At 54.2% G+C, this 20086-nt stretch overlaps 2 protein-coding genes across 5 annotated transcripts in view; one reads left to right on the top strand and one right to left on the bottom strand.

Annotated features, from left to right (window-relative positions):
* Positions 1-12923, top strand: part of RNF123 (ring finger protein 123) — a 159734-nt gene extending 146811 nt beyond the window's left edge. For 2 of the 4 annotated variants that reach the window (XM_074958387.1, XM_074958386.1), the window contains exons 37-40: positions 6107-6201; positions 6837-6922; positions 7310-7374; positions 12831-12923. In XM_074958387.1, coding sequence (XP_074814488.1) covers positions 6107-6201; positions 6837-6922; positions 7310-7374; positions 12831-12895 — 311 coding nt within the window. In that variant the 3' untranslated portion in view covers positions 12896-12923. Of the gene's footprint in view, positions 1-6106; positions 6202-6836; positions 6923-7309; positions 8485-12830 lie in introns of those variants that run through there. The other 2 variants (XR_012640259.1, XM_074958388.1) reach the window with 2 other exon arrangements.
* On the bottom strand, positions 8651-19236 carry GMPPB (GDP-mannose pyrophosphorylase B). Its single transcript, XM_074958390.1, has 10 exons — positions 19166-19236; positions 18889-19021; positions 18731-18811; positions 18463-18511; positions 18061-18203; positions 16309-16467; positions 15799-15877; positions 15374-15501; positions 9672-9854; positions 8651-8998 (listed from the first exon to the last, which is right to left on the bottom strand). The coding sequence occupies exons 2-10, from the start codon at positions 19015-19017 to the stop codon at positions 8867-8869; spliced, it is 1083 nt and encodes a 360-aa protein (XP_074814491.1). The 5' UTR covers positions 19018-19021; positions 19166-19236; the 3' UTR covers positions 8651-8866.
* Positions 19237-20086: the final 850 nt, after the last annotated feature.

Here is a 20086-nt window from a genome sequence, read left to right as displayed (position 1 = left end):
CCCCAAAGCTGCAGCAGAGTTTCTATGCTCCCAAAGTTCGCAAAAAAGATAAAAAATCTGAAAGGGGAAAAAAAGGCACATAAAATCCAGGCGGTCCGAGTCCTCCGACTCCTCCCCCTGCGGAAGGCAAGCTGTCTGGCGCTGACTCCAAACAGGCTGCGGGGAAAATTCAGCAAAGGCTTTTTCTCCTGGAGAAATGTCAAGCCATGTGCAGCAAGGTTATCTGCATGATTCAAACCCAACCTCAGCAAGCTCCTGAGAGTGAGCCTCGAAGTCAATTTCTTCCCTCAAAACCCTCCCCAGTGGTGGTGATACCCCTTCATTCTTCCTTCCAGGGGGTGAGTGGGGTAAGCCAGGCAAGGGCCAGCACATTAACAAGAGCGACCTCAGGCTCCATAACATTCCAGACCCAAAGGACTTCAAAGGCTGACCCTGCTGTAGCGTCCCTCCCCAGGGATACCATTAGCCCCTCAGAAGAGGCGTTCTACCCTACGGACCCCACATACAGGAAGATGGAGGCCATTCTCAAACAAGACTTTGAAGCCTCCTCTGCCACCTTCCGAGCATCCCTGGGAGCAGCTGCTTGCTTTGCAAGAGTATCTCTCCTGGCTGGGAGATCACAAAGCCCTTAAGGAGAGACTTCGGCTCCATTTTAATGAATGTCTTTCTAGCAACAGTGATGGTAGCTGACACTGCAATGGATGCAATGAGATTGTCAGCACGAGCCATGGCTTCCAGCTAAGCTGCCAGGCACCACCTATGGCTCTGACCCTGGAAGGTGGGTACTCGCTCTAAGCAGGTCCTGTGGTCGGCCAAGTTTTGAGGCTCCCTCTTTGGAGAAAAGCCAGAATAAGTGGTGGCAGACAATGCAACAAAATCCAAAAGGTCTTTCCCTTCCCCACTAAATGCTCTCTATAGAATGTAGTCTGGTCTTCAGACAGAGATGCTCCTTTTGCTACTTGTCCTCACAGAGGTACCTATGAAGGGACAGCCGGTTTTCCAAGGGAAAACAGTGGGATCAAAGTCCAGAAGGAAAGTCCAGAGGGACCTCAGCTCCCCTAAAATCCAATTTATGACACAGATTATGTAGGCCTCTGCCCAGGAGAGAAGCGAGGGGCAGAATTTCCTATTTTCTAGAGGAATGGTTTTCTTTAACCACAGAGAAGTTGACCAGGGCGATAGTGAGCTAGGGATAGTCCCTCAAACAGTGGGCTCCACCCCATCCATTCTTCATCCAGTCACCTAGTTTCAACAACCCTGTAAAACACAATTTGATCCAGAATGAAATATCTCATCTTTTGGATATCGGCGTGATAGAGAGTGTTCCCTCAGAAAAAGGTTTGCTGGGTTGTACTCCATCATCTTCATTGTGCAGAAGCTCATGGTAGGTATCAGAGCCATTCTCAACCTCAAAAGGCTGAACAAGTGGATGAAGAAAACAATGTTTCTGACGGAGACCCTGGCCTGTACGGTGTCCTCCCTGTCCAGAGGGACTTCTTGACTTTAGTACCTCTTGCAGACGTATATCTCCATATCCCCATCTGATCGTGCCACTGCAGACTTCTGAGGTTCACCTACAGCAGGAAACATTGAGTATTGAATGCTCCTGGCTGGCCTGTCTTTGGTCCCCAGGGTTTTACAAAGAAGTTGGTAATAGCCAGACTCAGGTTGCAGAGAACTCACTTGTACCCTATTCTCGACAACATCCCAATCAGAACTCCATTGCAGTCACCAGTTCAGAGGACCACATCTTGGATGTTGAATCTCCTCCAGGCGCACTGCTTCATCATCAGTGCCAAGAAAAGTTCTCTGATTCCATCCAACAGACTAACCACCTGGGAACAGAAATAGACACCCTGATAGCAAACATCATTAGACAGAAAAGGAGTACTTGTGGCACCTTAGAGACTAACAAACTTATTTGAGCATAAGCTTTCGTGAGCTACAGCTCACTTCATCGGATGCATGCAGTGGAAAATACAGTGGGGAGATTTTATATACACAGAAAACATGAAACAATGGATGTTACCATACACACTGTAACAAGAGTGATCAGGTAAGGTGAGCTATTACCAGCAGGAGAGGAAAAAAAACCTTTTGTAATGATAATCAAGGTGGGCCATTTCCAGCAGTTGACAAGAACATGTGAGGAACAGTAGAGGGGGGAAATAAACATGGGGAAATAGCTCATCTTACCTGATCACTCTCATTACAGTGTGTATGGTAACATCCATTGTTTCATGTTCGCTGTGTATATAAAATCTCTCCACTTTATTTTCCACTGCATGCATCCGATGAAGTGAGCTGTAACTCATGAAAGCTTATGCTCAGATAAATTTGTGAGTCTCTAAGGTGCCACAAGTATTCCTTTTCTTTTTGTGGATACAGACTAACACGGCTGCTACTTTGAAACCTATCATTAGAAAGGTTTCAGAAAATCCAGAAATTTATCATCTTGCTCCAGACCTGTAGTAAGCCTACCATAGCACTGTGCTGTGCTAGGACTCCTGGTACTGTGCATAGGGATCACACCATGGGTACAATCACGCATCAGACCTCTTCAAGCCTTCATACTAAAGGTGTGGGAACATTTCCCGGAACACATGAAAGATCAAGTATGGGTTCCAACACAGGTATTTAACTCCTTATAATGGTGGTCAGCCCATGATAATGCCTGCAAAGGCATGCCCATCTGCCTTCCAGATCTTTTAGTCCTTGCAACCAAGGCCAGCCTGGAGGGCTGGGGAGCTCACTTCGAGACCCAAACAGCCCAGGGCCTCTGGAGCTAGGAGACAAAGGCTAACAGCATATACCTCCTAGAGCTGAGAGCTGTTCAGCTAGCTCTGCAAAGGTTCCAGCTCACTCTAAGGGGGAACCACGTCCTGGTTCAATCAGACACTATGACTATGTTTGCATATTTAAACAACCAATGGGGAACAAGGGATCCAGCACTACTTGTGTGAGCAATTGAAATAGTGAGGTGGATGGAACGGTTCTGCCTTTTCCTCAGGGTGATCCACATCAAAGTGGATCTGAACCACAAAAGGGCAGATGGTCTTACCAGGCGCAGGGTCAACAACTCCAAATGATTCTGAATCAGGACTCACCATTCATATATTCTGCCTCCCTTTAACCAACCCATTCGTGAATCATCAAATGCAAAGAAGCCAAAATACCTCACAAGTGAGGCAGACCCCAGAGCCGTGGGCACAGATGCCTGATTGCACAGTTGGCCATAGGGCCTACTTGACACGTTTTCACCTTTTCTGCTACTGAGGAAGGTGGTTCAGAAAATAAAATGAGAGCAGGCAATGGTAATGCTTATAACTCCTCATTGGCCAAGGAGACCTTGGTTCTCAGACCTGATAGAGCTGAAACTGGGACTCCGACTCCAGGTTCCGTGGAGACTGGACATCCTTTCAAAAGGTCCTGTTCTTCAGCCAGACCCAAAACAGCTTCAACTAACAGCCTGGCTATTGACAGGGAAGCACTAGAAGGCCTTGATCCATCTTCCGGATTCATTAAGTCATTGCTTTCATCTAGGAGAGTATCAATACTAAAAATATCCTGTTCTCTGTGGTCCAGATTCTACAACTGGTACCAAGAACACAATGCAAATCACAGAAATCCTGGAATACCAGCTATTCTGGGCTTTCTCCAGGAAGACATAGACCTTCAGCTAAATATCTTTTCATGTCAGGCGTCTGCTCTTAGTATTGTGCTATTTGTAGGATCCTTGGCCCCCTTGCAGAGCATCCACAGGTAGCCAGATTCCTTCTAGCAGTCCAATTAGCCAGACCAGCAGTCAGGCCAGTCTTCCCAGCATGGGACCTACTGCTAGTTTTGAGCGCCCTGCCAGCCATCCCTTTGAGCTTCTGACTCCAGTGTCGGCCTTTCATTTATCCATTAAGACTGGTTCTTAGTAGCTGTCATGTCCGCCAGACAAGTGTTGGAGCTGGCAGCCTTATCCATAGATGAGCCTTACTGGGTGTTCCATGAGGTCAAAGTGGGGCTCAGGACACCAGCATCCTTTCTTGCTAAGGTAAATTCCTCCTTTCACACTTCCGAAGAAGCTGTGCTTCCTTTGTTCTGTCTAAAACTACAACATCCAATGGCAAAGATGTGGCAGACCTGGAATTTCAGAAGAGCTTTGAAAATCTCTCAACTGTGCAGAATCCACAAGAAGATCGGACTCCTAATTTGCATCCTTCTACTCGAAATGCCAGGGACTCAGAGCTTCCAAGTCCTCCATTGTTAGGTGGATCACACTATGTATTGTGGAACCCTGAATCCTCAGAGGCTCCAGTCCCAGAAGGGATCAAGGTGCACTCCATGAGATCCTTAGCAGCCTCATGGGAGAAATAAGCAAGTGCTTTGGAAATTTACAAAGTGGCCACTTGGTCTACAGCAGGGATCTCAAACTCAAAGCACGAGGGCCACATGAGAAATTGTACATTGGCCTGAGGGCCGCATCACTGACCCTCCCTCCCCCAATGCTGCCCCCGGCCCCGCCCCCACTTCACCCCTTCCATGAGGCCCTGCCCCTGCCCCCACCTGTTCCCACCTTTTCCCTGCCCCCATTCCAACCCCTTCCCCAAATCCCTGCCCCTGCCCCACCTCTTCTCCGCCTCCTCCCCTGAGCACGTGGCTCCCCGCTCCTCCTCCCTCCCTCCTAGAAAGTGCTAAGTGCTGCCAAACACCTGTTTGGCAGCGGGAAGCGCCTGCAGGTAGGCAGAGGAGCAGGGACTCAGCGCGCTGGGGGGAGGGGAAGCAGGGGGAGGGGAGTCTGGCGGGCCACAGGAAATAACTCCGGGGGGGCACAGGGAGCTTGGCGGGCCACAGGAAATAACTCTGCAGGCCACGTGTGTGAGACCCCTGGTCTACAGCTAACATCTTCATTAAGCTCCACGGGGTGGGCCTTCTGTCTTCTGAAGAGGCTCCTATGGCAGAATGATGCTGCAGGCAGTGGCTCAGATATAGTACAGACTTTTGAGCAAGTTCACAAAAGGGGCGGGGGGTACTTTTCTATCAAACTTTTGTTTCATAACCCTCCCTATATCTGGTTGCTACTTCCCAGACAGCCAGAACTATGGGAGAATCGAAGATTTTGTAGCAATAATTTCCTTTCTGCTAGCAGCGTCTCCCACAGTTCTCCCCACCCTGGATGGCTCAGGAGCCAGGGTTAGATACTAAGTGGAATTGTTACCATAGGATTGTCTTCCTTGGTCCAATGTACATAATGTCATTATTTCTGGAATATTTGTTAACGCTGTTCCAGTTTTACCGCTTGGGAATATTCCTCTGGCAGCAAGCGGGAGCAGAGAAGGCATGGCCACAGCGTGCTGATCCAGCTCCATGAGCTGCAGCGAGAGCAGATGCTGCTAGGTAGCAGAAAATAAACAATCTTTGAGGAATTTTTCCTGCCTGCTTTGGAAATGGCAGGGTCCCCCAAACACTGTGTACCTCCAGCCTCTCTTGTCTTGTCAGGGTTGCCCAGCCTCCCATCACACAGCTTGAGTGCCCCCTCCCCCCACACCACCCCTTCATTGCCCTGGGCCTTGACACTGCAGCCTCTCCCAGAACCAGCAGCTGCCCCCTCACATCCCTGCTGGCCTAGACCTGTTGCCACCTTGGTCCTCCCTAGCTCCCCCAGCCCAACCTACTTGCTTGGATGCCACCTTCAGGCCCTCTGACCCTCGGTGCCCTCTCTAAACCCCAGTCAATGCTGCTTGCCCACCAGTGGCTTTCAGGCAGGCTCTAATGCATGGACACAGCTTCTGGAAGAGAACAGGTGCCCGTCTCTCTGGCCTTGCCCTGCAGGGAGGGAGAGGCGTGACCAGCACTCTGCTTGTCTCCTATGCTGCCGGGATCCTGGACACCCCCTCCGGCTCGTCCTGTTTCTGCCTGTGGGGGGGACACTGCAGCTTGCACAGAGCCACTGTGCTGTCCAGCCAACTTGGCTGCAGTTTACCATTCCTGGGCCAGTGGGGTGTCCTGGTGCAAAGTCAGGCACAGAGCTGTGCTGTGTGCCCCACAAGTAACACCCTCCCCTTTGGGGCCAGTTCTGGTGCTCTCTTCCCTTTCACTTCAGCCCTTCCCTCCACAGACACCGACTACATCAGCCTGGAGGAGCTGGCCAAGGTAGAGCGGATGCTGAACCACCTGAGTGAAGAGTCAAAGCAGGCAGCTGCCTCCACGCTGGTGAGTCCCATCCATCCAGCCCCTGCCCAGTCCAGACACCAGCAGCCTTGTGGGGTGGAGGTGGGGGAACCAGTCATGTCAGCTCAGGACTGGTGACTTGGGAGGGTTCAGCCTGGGCAGCTGTGGGGCTGGCTCTGCACATGCTGCCTGGCTTGGCCACTGCACAGCCCAGCTAGCTGTGTACCCAGTACTCTGCTGAATGCTAAATGCACCTACTTCTCTGTGCTTGGCAGCTGGAACCACTGGGAGATGGCTACACAGGGTGCAGGGCTGCTGCCCTGCCGCATAGTGGGCGTGTCGGGGTGAGGGCTGGCTGGGAAAACTCCTCAGGGCAGAGGCTCCCTTGGCCAAACCTGGGGTGTGAGGTGCGATTGGGAGTCCCCAGGCAGTCTGAGTCTCTCCAGGATTAAATCCCTGCTATGCTAGCTGAGCTGAACATGGCCCCAGGGTGCTGCACAGGCTGCCAGCCTGAGCAACCCCGGGGCAGCTGCCAGCCTGGGCTACAAGGGACAGGAGTGCTGGGCTCAGGCCACTTGGTGCAGCACCCCCAGTGCTGCTATCTGGCAGGAGGGAGCCCTAGGGAGTGTGTGGGTGCCTTCAGCTGCTAACTTCAGGCCGGGTGATTGTCTTTGCAGCCAACCAGCGAGGAGGACCTGTGCCCCATCTGCTACGCACACCCCATCTCGGCCATCTTCAGGCCATGCTCCCACAAGTCCTGCAAGTGAGTAACTGCGGCCGCCCTCTGCCCCTTCCCTCCCTACTGGGGGCCAGGAACAAGGGAGTCTGCTCAGCCCCACAGGATAGGAGCCAGGGAGAGCAATGCTTCTCCGCTCCCCTTGAACCCCTCCCCTGGCAAAGACCGCCTGCGTCTGGAGCCCAAAGACCTGGCTCATGCTCCATGGAAGCTCTTGGACATGTTTGCATGTGGTTGGAGGGGCTCCCCAGTGAGAGGGCCAGGCCCCATCCCTCACCGCACTTGGGCTCCAGACCTCGCTGCAGGGTGACAGAGCAGGGGTGCAGCCATGGGCTCCATTGCTCAAGGGAAGAGCTTTGCCTTGGTGTGCAGGGCTGGGCACAACCCCTCATGGTACAAGCTTTGTCTTTTCAGAGCATGCATCAACCAGCACCTGATGAACAACAAGGACTGCTTTTTCTGCAAGGCCACCATCACAGGTGTGGATGACTTCATCAAGCCGGTCAGCTCGTAGCAGGGGGCCTGGACTGGTCCTGCAGGTTCCAGAGGCTCCTTTCCCTCAGCCTCCAGTAGGAGGTGGCCCAGCTCTGGTTAGTTGTGGGCGCTTCCATGGCCCAGCCCCCTTGCTCACGAGGGTGAGGGTCACCAGCAGATGGTGGAGGTGCTGCTCTTGCCCTGTCTGAGCCAAGGCTGGGCTTGGCTCGTTCAGCAGGTGTGGGGAGGCCTAATACAGTAAGGGCTGAGGGGCGCTGCCTTTCCCTGGTGAGGCTAATGCCAGCATGTACTCACCACCACAGCCTGCTGGAGCCTGGCTGCCCCCAGGGCCTGTCCTGCTGCTGTTGCCATTTGCTATGGAGCCTTTGTTCATGTGTGAGCCACTACCAGCTTCCCTTTGCTGGGGGTGTGGCATGCTTTGGCCCCAGCTCTAGGTACCAGGCAGCCAGACTGAGGAGAGCTACTGCTTCTGTGCTAAGCTAGACAAAGAGCAGAGGCTGTTCACAGCTGGCTTGGTCTAGGCCTGGTGGCTGAGTTCTCTGCTGGGCTGTAATTGGCTGGGATCTGGCAGCCTGCAGTCCCCCAGCTTCAGCCTGGTGGGGGCGAAGTAGGTGGCACCTCACCCTGCAGCTGCTGGAGGATGTGCTAGCTGGCAGCAGGGTTGGGGATCCCTGCTGGTTTGTGCAGGAGCCTTGGCCTGGGTCTCAGCTGGTGGTGAGGCTAATGCTTGAGCTCTGCTGCAGGTGGGGTGGGACTAGCAGTGGTGTGTGATTTGTGACCAGCCCTGTGGGATTGCTCAGTACTGTGCATTGGGTGCTGTGTTACCTGCCCCAGCCAGGGTCACTTCCCTGCATGGGAGTATTAAATTATTCTTCTTTATGTGATGGCAACTTGTGTGTGTGGCAGATGGGAATGAAAGGGTTGGGGATCTAGAAGCAGCTGTGTCTCAGCAGGGGGCAAGCCCCCAGCTGCCTCAGGGGGATAGAGACACACAGGAGTGGTATGGAAAGTAAGGCTGTGCCAGCCCCAACCCAAATGGGGTGGGCAGGGGCCACAGAACCAGCCATGGCACAAAGGTGACACACGGGCATTCAGCACTTTTAGACAGTGTAATTGTATTGGGTAGGACCCTGTATACCTGGCCCTCAGCGGCACACCTGGCTCCTACCAGCACAGGCATGTTGCAGCTGTGGCCCCCTACTTTCCCTGAACACTTTCTACTGCTACAGGATCAAGCTCTTCCCCCTGCTGCCCCCCTGACAGCAGCCCCATGGCCACAAACCCCCATTAGCCCCTAGCTCCTCAGAGCCCAGCAGCCCATGAGGGCCTAGTGCTGCTCCCTGCTGTGAATCCCTCCTAGGCATTCTGGCAGAGATGCTGTGCCAGCAGAGCCAGCTCCAGTACCCACCCCTGCATGTAGGGCTCTGCTCCAGGAAACAAAGTGTTAACAGTTCAGTAGCAGGCCTGGCCCAGCAGCTACATGATGATGCGTGGTTCCGGCACCGACTCGGCGATGGACTTGTGCGGCAGCACATTGGCCCCGTTGAGATAGAGCTCATCATTGACGATGACGTCCTCACCCAGCACTGTCACGTTCTCCATCCGCACCTAACCGAGACAGGCCGCCTGTCAGCCAGTCCCCACCACATGCTTCCCCAAAGGCCGAGCTGGCAGGGTGGTAGCATAGTTGCAGCAGCCCTGCCCCAGAGGCAGCATGTCTCCCACGGTGTGGGTACATGGGTAGACTTGCCCAGTGCTTCATTCACCCAACACTGAGCTGCCTTTCCTGGCTCCTGCTTGGGTCCCTCCCCCCACAACAAGCCCTAGGCTGGAGGAGAGATGGGACACCCACCACTGCAGCCAGGAGCAGTGACGGGCCCCACCCCCACCTTTCCCTGGGCTGGGAGCAGCCTGGCCCTTTCAAGCTGTCAAGCCCCTCCCTTGCCTGCTCAAGGAGGAGGGATGAACTGGGATCTGGTCTCTCTAACTCAAGCCTGCCCCAAAGCCAGACTTCCACCCCAGAGCTGGAGTTTGTATCCTTGCCCCCAGCTGTCACCTCTGTTCTTCTGCAGAAAGGGACTGTGCCTTAGCACCCCCAAGCCAGCCAGGCATGGCCCCCTCCAGTGCCCCCCAAAAGAAAATGGTCACAGCCATGACTCACCAGGGAGCACCAGCAGCCATGTGTAGCCAACTAACCAGCAAGTGTCTATGATAAACACACAGCCAGCCCCCCTGTGTTGGGCCCTGCTGCAGGCATGTGCCAGCCTGCCAGGTAACTCACCCACTGACCCACAGACGACAGCCAGCCAACAATGCAGGACTCTAGCCAGGAGTGGGAGCGGATACGGGAGCCTTTCAGGATGGTACAGCGCTTGATCCGTACCCCATCCTCCACCACCACCCCAGCCCCAATGGTGACATTGGGGCCAATTGTGCAGTTCTCACCAATCTGAGCACTTGGGTCCTGGAAAGGAAGAGCGAGGTGGGTGTGGGCCTACGCTACAAGGGCAGCTACCTGCCCTAGCACCAATCCCTACTGCTCCAGCCCTCATGGTGCTAGGGGTATCTGGCCACGGCCTAGCATGGCTAGCTGGAGGAGCTGCCCTTTCAGAACAGAGCAGATGGGTAAGCAAGGAAAGTCATGGACCCAAGTCCTGGCTGATTCTCTGTCAGCATAGGGGACCCTCACCCAGCAGCAGGGAGTTCCCTGGCTCAAGGCAGCCCTGTGCTAGGAGATACCAGCCCACTTTGGTGAAGGAGGCCCCATAGCTCCCCCACAGAGATGAGAGCCTGCCAGCACCCCCCCCCCCCCCCCCGAATGCTGAGCCTACCAGTACTTAGACATAGATGCCAGACCTGGTAGCCCAGCGAGGGCCTGCTTCTCAGGTCAGTTGCTGAGCTCTGTTACAGGCAGGCAAGAGAGAGAGGGGAGTCTCTACCCCAGGCTCCCCTCTAGGCAATCCCAGGGTCATCCTGTCCCTACAGAACCATGCCTTGGCACAGTCCTGCATGGGAGGGGATAGCTGCCCCTAGCCACATTCCCTCTAAAGGAAGTGCTGTTACAAATGCTTGCAATGGCCTGTGCCTGCAGAAGGGGCCAGCCCACCTCACTCAGCCCATGCAGACTGCTTCGGGGGGAGCTGCAGTGCTCAGCTGTACTCAAAGTGCTGTAGGTCAGAGGCCTCCTCAGGACCCCCGTGACAGCACAGCCCTCACCTTTCTGGGACCTGCTCAGCCAGCGAGGCTGTCTGCAAACCCCAGGTTTGTAGCACTCCACAGAGCTCTGCCCGACCCTTGGGATGAGTACGGCATGTGCTTGCTGTGGGCCTGTTTGACTGAAATGTATCGTGTGGGCTGGTTGGGGGCCATGTGCTGAGGCTAGCTGAGAGCTTCAATCCCTAACTGTTAACCTGTGAACTGTTAACCAGCGGGCAGAGCTACTCATGTAGACAAGGGTTGAAAAGACAGCTCCAAAGCAACAAGCGGAACTAGTGAGAGAGGAGGTTAGAGAGTGAGCGAGAGAGCCAGATATACTTTCTATTCCCTAAAGTTAGGCCAAGAAACTATCCCTTCCCCCACCACAGGCTCCAAGAGTACAAATACTGCAGGCAAGAGTACAAGTCCAGGAGCAGAGCAGGGTCTCTCCAGTTTATTGCACTGAATACAGCATGGATGATTACCTGCCTCATAGACATGTGGCTGCAGGCAGCTCCTGGCCCTCAGAGACTAGAGTGGCTGAACTGACAGAGCTAAGGGAGACACAACGTTACAACGACTAGACTTTATGGGACACAGCAGAGCGGGCCCACCCCTGGCCTGACAGCCTCGGGGCTGCGGAGGAGGATGAAGGTCTCAGGGAAAGAACATCAAGCTGGAGCAAAAGGCAATAGACCCTTAATTGGGACCCTCATCTCACACTGAGGACACCCTTCCAGGGGAGAGACCCCACTAACTAGGAAGAGACAGGTAATAGTAATGGGGGATTCAATTATTATAAAACCAGCTCAGTTTGTGAGAACCACATGGTGAATTACCTGCCAGGTGCAAAGGTGCAGCTCTCAAGACATCTAGACAGATGTATGTGCAGTGCTGGGGAGGGGCCAGTGGTCATGGTACATGTAGGTACCAGTGCCATAGGGCAAGGCAGGGGAGGTCCTGGAGGCCAAATGTAGGCTGCTAGGTAAGAGGCTAGAGTCCAGGAAAATGGAAGTGCTCTATTACACTGAAATGCTTCCAATTCCATGTGCAGTGCCAGACAGGCAGGTCTCATTGCGTGGATCAGACAATGGTGTTAGGAAGAGGGGCTTAGGTTTATTAGGGAAAGAAGGAGCCAATACCGGAGGGAGGGGCTCCACCTCACCCAAACAGAACCAGACTGCTGGCATGTCAAATTAAAAAGGTTGCAAAGGAGTTTTTAATCTAAGGGCTGGGGGAAAGCTGACAGGTGCAGAGGAGTGCATGGTTTGGGCAGACATCCCTTAGGGGAGGATCTATTAATGGGGATTCTCTATGTCCTAGTAAAGAGGCAAGGACAAAAATTGATAAAATGCAAGTAGGAACTGAAGAGAAACAGTCAAATGAAAGAGTCCCATTCAATTATATCACATGAAGGCAGACAACTAAACATTGACCAGTTTTTTTATGCACTTATATACAAATGCAAGAAGTCTAAATACTAAGATGGGAGAACTTGAGTGCCTGGTGTTAAATGATTATAATCAATGGGAGATGGTAAAACCAGCATGCTATAGATGTTGTAACAACCGAGTAGGTCGTGCTAGTGGGGGAGTGTGAAAAAACAGAGTGAAACTTGTAAATATCTTAAATGAATCAAACAGCACCACAGAATTGCTGTGGATAGAAATTCCATGCTTGAATAATAAGAGTATAGCAGTAGGAAATATACTACTGACCACCTGACCAGAATAGAGACAGTGATTATGAAATGCTGATAGATATTAGAAGCGAATATAGTTGAACTGCTTGGTGATAGCGTCCATAATGTAATTAAATTTAACATCTGGGGGGTGGAGGGAATACCAAAGGAACTCATCATAGTAGCATTTAACTTAAAAAAAGGGGAACTACACAAAAATGAGGAAGCTAGTTAAAACAGAAATTAAAACTAACAGTCACATTAGTGAAATGCCTGCAAACTACATGGAAACTTTTTAAACTACCATAATAGAGGCTTAAACCTACACCACAAATAAAAAAAAATAGTAAGAGGAACAAAAATAAATGCGACATGACGAACCAGCAGAGTAAAAGAGGTGGTGAGAGATAAAAGGCAGGCTTTATAAATTACAAGTCACATCTTACTGAGGAAAATAGGAGCCTAACCTCTGGCAAGTGAAGTGTAAAAGTATAATTAACATAAGAATGGCCATACTGAATCAGACCAACACTTCATTTAGCCCAATATCCTGTCTGTCAACAGTGGCCAATGCCAGGGGCTTAAGAAGGAAGGAAGGAATGAATGAGACAGCTGAAGAAAGAATTTGAAGAGCAATTAGCAAAAGAGAAGAACTGCCAGTAAAAAATCCTTTAAGCTCATCAGAATCAGGAAGCCTTCCAAACAATCAATGGGGCCACTAGGCCATCAAGGTGCCAAAGGAACACTCAAAGAAGACAAGGCCATTATGGAGAACAAAATTAATTCTTTGCATCAGTGTTCGCTGCAGAGGGTGTGAAGGAGATTCCCCTCACCTGAATCGTTCTTTTTAAGTGACAAATCTGAAGAATGGTCCCAGATTGAGGTGACAATAGAGAAGGTTTTGGAACAAAGTGATAAATTAAACAGTAATAAGTCACTAGGACCAAATGTTATTCCCCAGGAGTTCTGAAGGAACTCAAATATGAAACTGCAGAACTACAAATGGTGGTATGTAACCTATCACTTAAATCAGCCTCCGTACCAGATAACTAATGTAATACCAATTTTTTTTTTTTTAAAATGCTCCAGAGGTGATCCCAGCAATTACAGGCTGGTAAGCCTGACTTCGGTATCTGGTAAATTGATTGAAACTACAGTAAAGGAAGAATTCAGACACATAGATGAACACGATTTGTTGGGGAAGAGTCAACATTGCTTTTGTAAAGGGAAATCATGCCTCACCAATCTATTAGAATTCTTTGAGGGGGCCAACAAACATGTGGAGAAGGGTGATCCAGTTGATATCATGTACGTGTACTTGGACTTGCTTTCTTAAGCAAAGTAAGCTGTCATGGAATAAGAGGGAAGGTCCGCATTGATCAGTAATTAGTTAACAGAAAACAAAGAGTATGAATTAATGATCAGTTTTCAGAGTGGGCAGACGTAAATAGCAGGGTCCTCCAGGGATCTGTACTGGGACCAGTGCTGTTCAATAGATTAGTAAATGATCTGGAAAAGGGGTAAACAGTGAGGTGGCAAAGTTTGTAGCTGATGCAAAATTATTTAAGTCCAAAGCAGTCTGCGAAGAGTTACAAAGGGATCTCATACAACTGGGTGTCTGGGCAACAAAATGGCAGATGAAATTAAATGTTGATAAATGCGAAGTAATGCACATTGGAAAACTTAATCCCAACTATACGTGCAAAATAATGGGGTCTATGTTAGCTGTTCCCACTCAAAGATGTTGGAGTCACTGTGGATAGTTCTCTGAAAACATCCACTCAATGTGCAGCAGCAGTCAAGAAAGCATACAGAATGTTGGGAATCATTAGGAAAGGGATAGATAATAAGTCAGAAAATATTATAATGCCACTATATGAAGCCATGGTATGCCCACACTTTGAACAATGTGCGTATTCTGGTTGCCCCATCTCAAAAAAGATATATTAGAATTGGAAAAGGTTCAGAGAAGGGCAACAAAAATGATTAGGGGTATGGAACAGCTTCCATAGGAGCGGAGATTAAAAAGACTGGGATGGATCAGCTTGCAAAAGAGACCCCAAGGGATGATATGATGGAGGTTTATAAAATCATGGCTGGTGTGGAAAAAGGTGAATAGGGAAGTGTTATTTACCCCTTCACATAACACAAGAACCAGGGGTCACCCAATGAAATTAATAAGACAGCAGGTTTAAAACAAACATTCTTCACACAATGCACAGTCAACCTGGGAAACTCATTCACAACATCCCCTGGCAAGGCCAAAACTATAACTGGGTTCAAAAAAAGAATGAGATCAGTTCTTGGAGGATCAGTCCATCAGTGGCTATTAGCCAAGAGATGCAACCCAAGCCGTGATGCAACCCAAGCACCAGGTGTCCCTAGCCTCTGATTGCCGGAAGCTGGGACTGGACACCAGGGATGGATCACTTGATAATGGCCCTTTTCTGCTCACCCCCTCTGAAGCACCTGGCATTGGCCCTTGTCAGAAGACAGGACACTGGGCTAGCTGGACCTTTGGTCTGACCCAGTGTGGCCATTCTTCTGTTCTGTTCTTTTCACTCCCTCCCTGTGGGCTGGCCCCGGGCACTGCCCAAGGGAGAGAATTACAGCCAGCCCCTTTCCTTGGGCTGGAAAGCCTGAGCCTAGATGACCCCTGGCCAGGACTAGCTCAGGCTGGTGTCAGGACAGCAAGGGCCCTGTCTCAGTTTCCTCAGACAGGGCCCAGGCAGCCCACACTCCCCATCTGGGAGGGCCCCAGTGGGATGAGGGACCGGGCTGGGCTGGCCATAGCAGGCCTGCTGGGGTCCCACATGGGGTGCACAGGTTGGAGGCCAGTGCCAGTTAGTGTCCTGGGTCTGAATTTCCTAGCATACTGCAGCAGAGCTCAGTAAGCCAAAGCCCACGGCCAGTTACAGAGCCCTACCATCAGAAGCCACACAAACCAGCTCAGCTCCCGGGGAACGGGGGGAAGGCGAGCAGCAGGGTGACCGGGGTACTGCAAGCCCACCATGGGTGTCACACTGTGGGTGGGTCTACACCCACCCATGTCAGGATGGAAGCAGCATCCCAAGCACACCGCTAGGCGGAAGAGCACAGATACTCACCACCAGCACGTTCCCCACGAAGCCAGGGCCCGCATGCAGCCTCTCTGGGTGCTGGACCCTCAGCGACTGCAGGAACATGCACATGCCCGTCAGAAAGTCCTTGGGCTGCCCGATGTCCATCCAGAAGCCTGTAGGGACAGAGCAGCACTCACAGCCTACAGGAAGGGCAACAGGGCCAGGTCAAGCCCCCACAACAAGCACAGGAGATTCCCCCCATCCTCCTGGATTGGCCCAGAGGAGGCAGCTCATATACCCACTTGATGCCACTGGCACAAGAGGCACACAGACTTGGGGCAGGAGGTTTCCTTTGTGCTGGGGCAGAGAGGGGGAGGGCCAGGACTGTTTCCCAAGGCAGAGCAGAGGGCGGGGAGATGGATGTCTCCTTTACTCTGGGGCTGGGAAGGGGTCTCAGCGGGGTCCCTTACCCTGCAGCTCCATGGCATAGAGTTCCCCATCCTGAGCCATCACCGGGAAGATCTCCTTCTCTATGGAGGTGGGCCGCAGCTGCAGACAGACACACAGCGCCCAGTCAGGGGCATCTCCTCCAGCCTGGTGCTCCCATTAACCCGGAGTGCACAGCCTCCCAGTTCCCACAATGCCCTCCAAGCACCTGGCTGTTAAACCTACATGCAGCCTAGAGATTCCAGGTGGTCATGAGAGCTCCTGGCTGGGTCTGGTCTCTGCTTCCATGCCCCCAGGCTCCACCTGATCTGTTTCAGTGCCCCAACTGCTGGGAACCCCTCCCCTTCCACAGCCTCCTCTGTCTCCTAGAAAAACCCCAGCCCAACACTCAGCCTCCATCTGCCCTCTGCTACACATGCACACAAACCCAGGGAGGGAGGGGGTGCGGACCAGGAGACATGCATCCCTCCCTCCCACCCCCAGCCATTGCTCTCCTTTCTGAAGGCTGGGCCCACAGGTGACCAGCTCCCTACCTGGATCCTGTGCAGGAGACTGGGGTTGAAGATGTACATGCCGGCATTTATCTTATTTGAGACGAACACCTGGGGTTTCTCCACAAAGCGGTGGATGCGTCCTGTCTCGGCTTCACACACCACCACCCCGTACTTGGAGGGCTCCTCCACCTTTGTCACCTGTAAGGCAAAGTCACCGCAAAGCACCTCCCTGTGGGATGACTGAGGGAAGGCCAGGTGGGCTCTGCCAGGCCAGTCACTACATTGGCCAGGACTGTTTCCCCTTTTTACAGGCAGGGAAACTGAGGCACAGGGAAAGGACTTGGCCAGGACTGCACAGCCAGTAGGCCCATTTCTGCCAGCTGTACTCAGGGGGGCCAGAACGGGGGGGGTAGGGGCTGCTGGTTTGTATAATTTTTGGTGGTGCCCAGAACAGGTCCAAGTCCGTCCCCACCCCCCACACACACCTGCCTAAGGGTCTGGGAAGAAGTTTGGGTGCGGGAGGAGTGTGGGCTCTAGGATGGAGTTTGGCTGCTGGGGGCAGAGTCTGGGCTCGGGCAGGAGGTTCGAGTGCAGGAGGAGGTTTGGGGTGCTGGGTGCAGGAGGGGGTTTGGGCGGTGGGTGTAGGCTCTGGGCTGGGACAGAGGGTTGGGGTGTGGGAGGGGCATGGGGCTGGGCCAGGGATGAGGAGTTTGGGGTGCAGCAGGCAGGCTGCCCAGGGGCTGGGGGCCAGAGAGGACTCCCCCCAACCCTCTCCCCACTGTCAGCAGTGAGCTCCGGGGGAGGAGGGACCCCCTCCCCAGCCCAATACTCACCCAAACTCCTGCAGGCTGCTGCTCAGGAGGTCCAGCCAAGATAAGCCCCCCACCCCCACCCCAGAGTTGCCTGCCAGGAGGGAGGAGTGGGGCTGCCATGCGCCTCCTCCGGTGCAGCAACTGTCTCAGCCTGCCCCCAGTGCCGCTCCCTTGTACGTCGGCTGTGGCAGCTGCCAGCAAGGGAGCGTAGTGCAGAGCAGCAGCCCGCTGCCCAGAACAGACAGGGACACTCGGGGGAGGTGCATGGGGGTGGCAGGCGGGGCCAGGGGATGCTCCGCAGAAGGCACGTGGGGGCGGCAGGCGGGGCAGGGGGAGAGACCCAGCCCCAAACATTGGTGGAGCCGCCCCTGGGGGAGGGTCATAGAGGCAGTGGCAGGGCTGTGCTTCATGCCTGGGGAGCTGATAATGTGATCAGTCCTCCCACCACAAAGCGTTGCCCCTGCCAGTAGCACCAGCCTCTTCCCAGTGGGGAGCCAAGGTGAGCCCTAGCCCTCTCATTTCAACAAGGAACCCTGCCCCTGCTCCTCCTCTTCCTCCTGAGGCCCTGCCCCCTGGCCAGGCCAGAAGCCAGAGCCAGGCCATGGTAATAGCTGCACAGGGAGCCTGGGCAACTGTGGGGAACCCCAGACCCTCCACCTGGTCTGGGTGGCGCACCTCCAGGGTGAGAACACAGGCTGGGGGCTGCTCTTGGCAGGTGGAGGGTCCTGGGACTCCCCACAGCAGCCCGGGCAGCTCTTATCCCGGCCCGGGCAGCTCTTATCCCGGCCCGGCTCCAGCTTCAAGCCAGGCTAGGGTGGGAGGGGCACGGGGCATGGCCCCCCATTTTTACACAGGTTCCAGAACTCCTGGCTGTGCCCCTAAAAGTCCAGGAACAAGTGCAGCCTGGTACGCCAAGTCAGTAGGGGGTGGCAGGAGCCAGTCCTGTTCCGACCCCCAGGAGTCAGCCCTGGGCACTCACCACGATGGAGCCCTCCTTGCCGTGGTGCTTGTGGAAGCGCACCATGTCTGTGAAGGGGAAGTCGCAGATCACATCGCTATTAAGGACGAAGAAAGGCTCCAAGCTCTCAGTCAGCAGCTCCCGGGCCAGCGCCAGGGGCCCCGCTGTGGAGGGAATATGGCTCAGAGAGAGTTGGCGGGGGCAAGGCCACCCACTGCTCCCCAGAGTGGATACAACAGCTGCCAGCAGGCACTGGCTCCACCCTGCGCTGAGCTAGCCATTTAGCTTCAGTTTTATGCAAGCGAGTGGCGTTGGGATGAGAAGCCTCACTCCATCCCTGTAAACCGCATGAGCAGGTAGTCGGGCCCCTCAGCTGACCCTGAAGGGGGCCCCACTGAGCATGTGGGATGGGCACAGACTCACCTGTGCCCAATGGCTCCTTCTCATGAGACAGGGAGATGCGAATGCCCAGCTGAGAAAGGTAAAAGAATCCAGGGTCAGGAGGATGCACTGCACTAACGGCCATTTCCTGCCCCCCCAAATATCCCCGATGGCACCCTGCTCTGCCCAACCCCCCACCTCCCCAGATGGTTTCCCCTGTCCCCCCCATGCTCCCAACCCTCCGCCCCTTCCACATAGCCGCACCCCGCCCTCCAACCCTTCCACATGGCTCCCCGCGGCCCGGTCTCACCCGCTGCTCCTGCTCCCGCATCGCCCCCTCCAGCACCTCCGACATGTAGCTGACAGCCAGGATCACGTGATCGACGCCCGCCTGCCAGGGAAAGGGAAAGCGCGTCAGCGGCGGGGGCTTGGGAGCCGCCGCGGGCGGGGTTCGGGGCCCGACCCTACCTGGCGCAGAGCCTCCAGCTGGTGCAGCAACATGGGCTTGTTGCAGAACTCCACCAGCGGCTTCGGGGTGCTGAGTGTCAGCGGCCGCAGCCGGGTGCCGTAGCCACCCACCAGGATGAGCGCCTTCATCGCCCTGTGTGGGGAGGGGAACCGCCACGTCAGGCCGGCGCGCGGGGGCAGGGCCCGCCCCGCCCCCTTTCCCGGCTCCGCCCCTTGCCCGACCGTCTACCCAGCTCCTTTCCCGGCCCAGCCCGCGCTCATCCACCGGCCTCAACACCTGTCCGGCTCCGCCGCGCCCCTCAGGCGGGGGAAACCTAGGCCGGGGCTCCTGACCAATCCGAGCGGCAGACGTGTCCCTCCACCCTGCCGGCCAATCATACAGCACGCAATGGCATTCCCATAGTAACCACAAACGTCACAGCAGCGACTACCGCGCGCGGGGAGCTGGTCTGGCGCAGGAACAGCCAGATCTCGGGAGCCAGGGCAAAGCCCGCCCCTCGCGTAGCGGTGCCGACCGGTTCCGCCAGGCAGCCCCAGGGGGCGGCCTCCCGGCCCCGCCCCAGCCTGCGGCCCGGGTGGGGCGGCCGGGGCGGCGTGTCAGGATACAGCGGGGGCGGCGAGGAGTTTCCCAGTCTTGGGGCAGCTGGCCCAGGGCAGGGTCAGAGAGGACGGTGCACACAGAAGAGCTGTAGGAGAAAAAGAGAGAGAGAAAACGCCAACTGGACCTGCTAGAGCAGCAGAACCAGAACCACCAACTGCCATCACTCCAAAAATCCACAAATGGGAGCACTTACGTCATGCATATAGTGAGGAGGACACTATTGCTGAATATCTGACTACCTTCGAAAAGCTGTGTGTAATAGATGCTTTCCCTGGTAATAAGAGAGTTCCTACCCTGATTGCAGAATTAACTGGTAAAGCTCAAAATGTATTCAATGGAATACCGATTGGAGATGCTTTAGCCCAGTGGTTCTCAAAGCCAGTCCACCGCTTGTTCAGGGAAAGCCCCTGGCAGGCCGAGTCACTTTGTTTACCTGCCGCGTCCGCAGGTTCGGCCGATCGTGGTTCCCTCGGCCCGCGCTGCTTCCCCAGTGGGAGCTGTGAGCGGCCAAACCCACAGACACAGCAAGTAAACAAACCGGCCCGGCCCGCCAGGGGCTTTCCCTGAACAAGTGGCGGACTAGCTTTGAGAACCACT

This window comes from Natator depressus, chromosome 7 (assembly GCF_965152275.1).
Source record: "Natator depressus isolate rNatDep1 chromosome 7, rNatDep2.hap1, whole genome shotgun sequence".
Lineage (NCBI taxonomy): Eukaryota > Metazoa > Chordata > Testudines > Cheloniidae > Natator > Natator depressus.
Note: the sequence above shows the minus strand (reverse complement) of the source record. Positions and strands in the feature narration are given on the sequence as shown.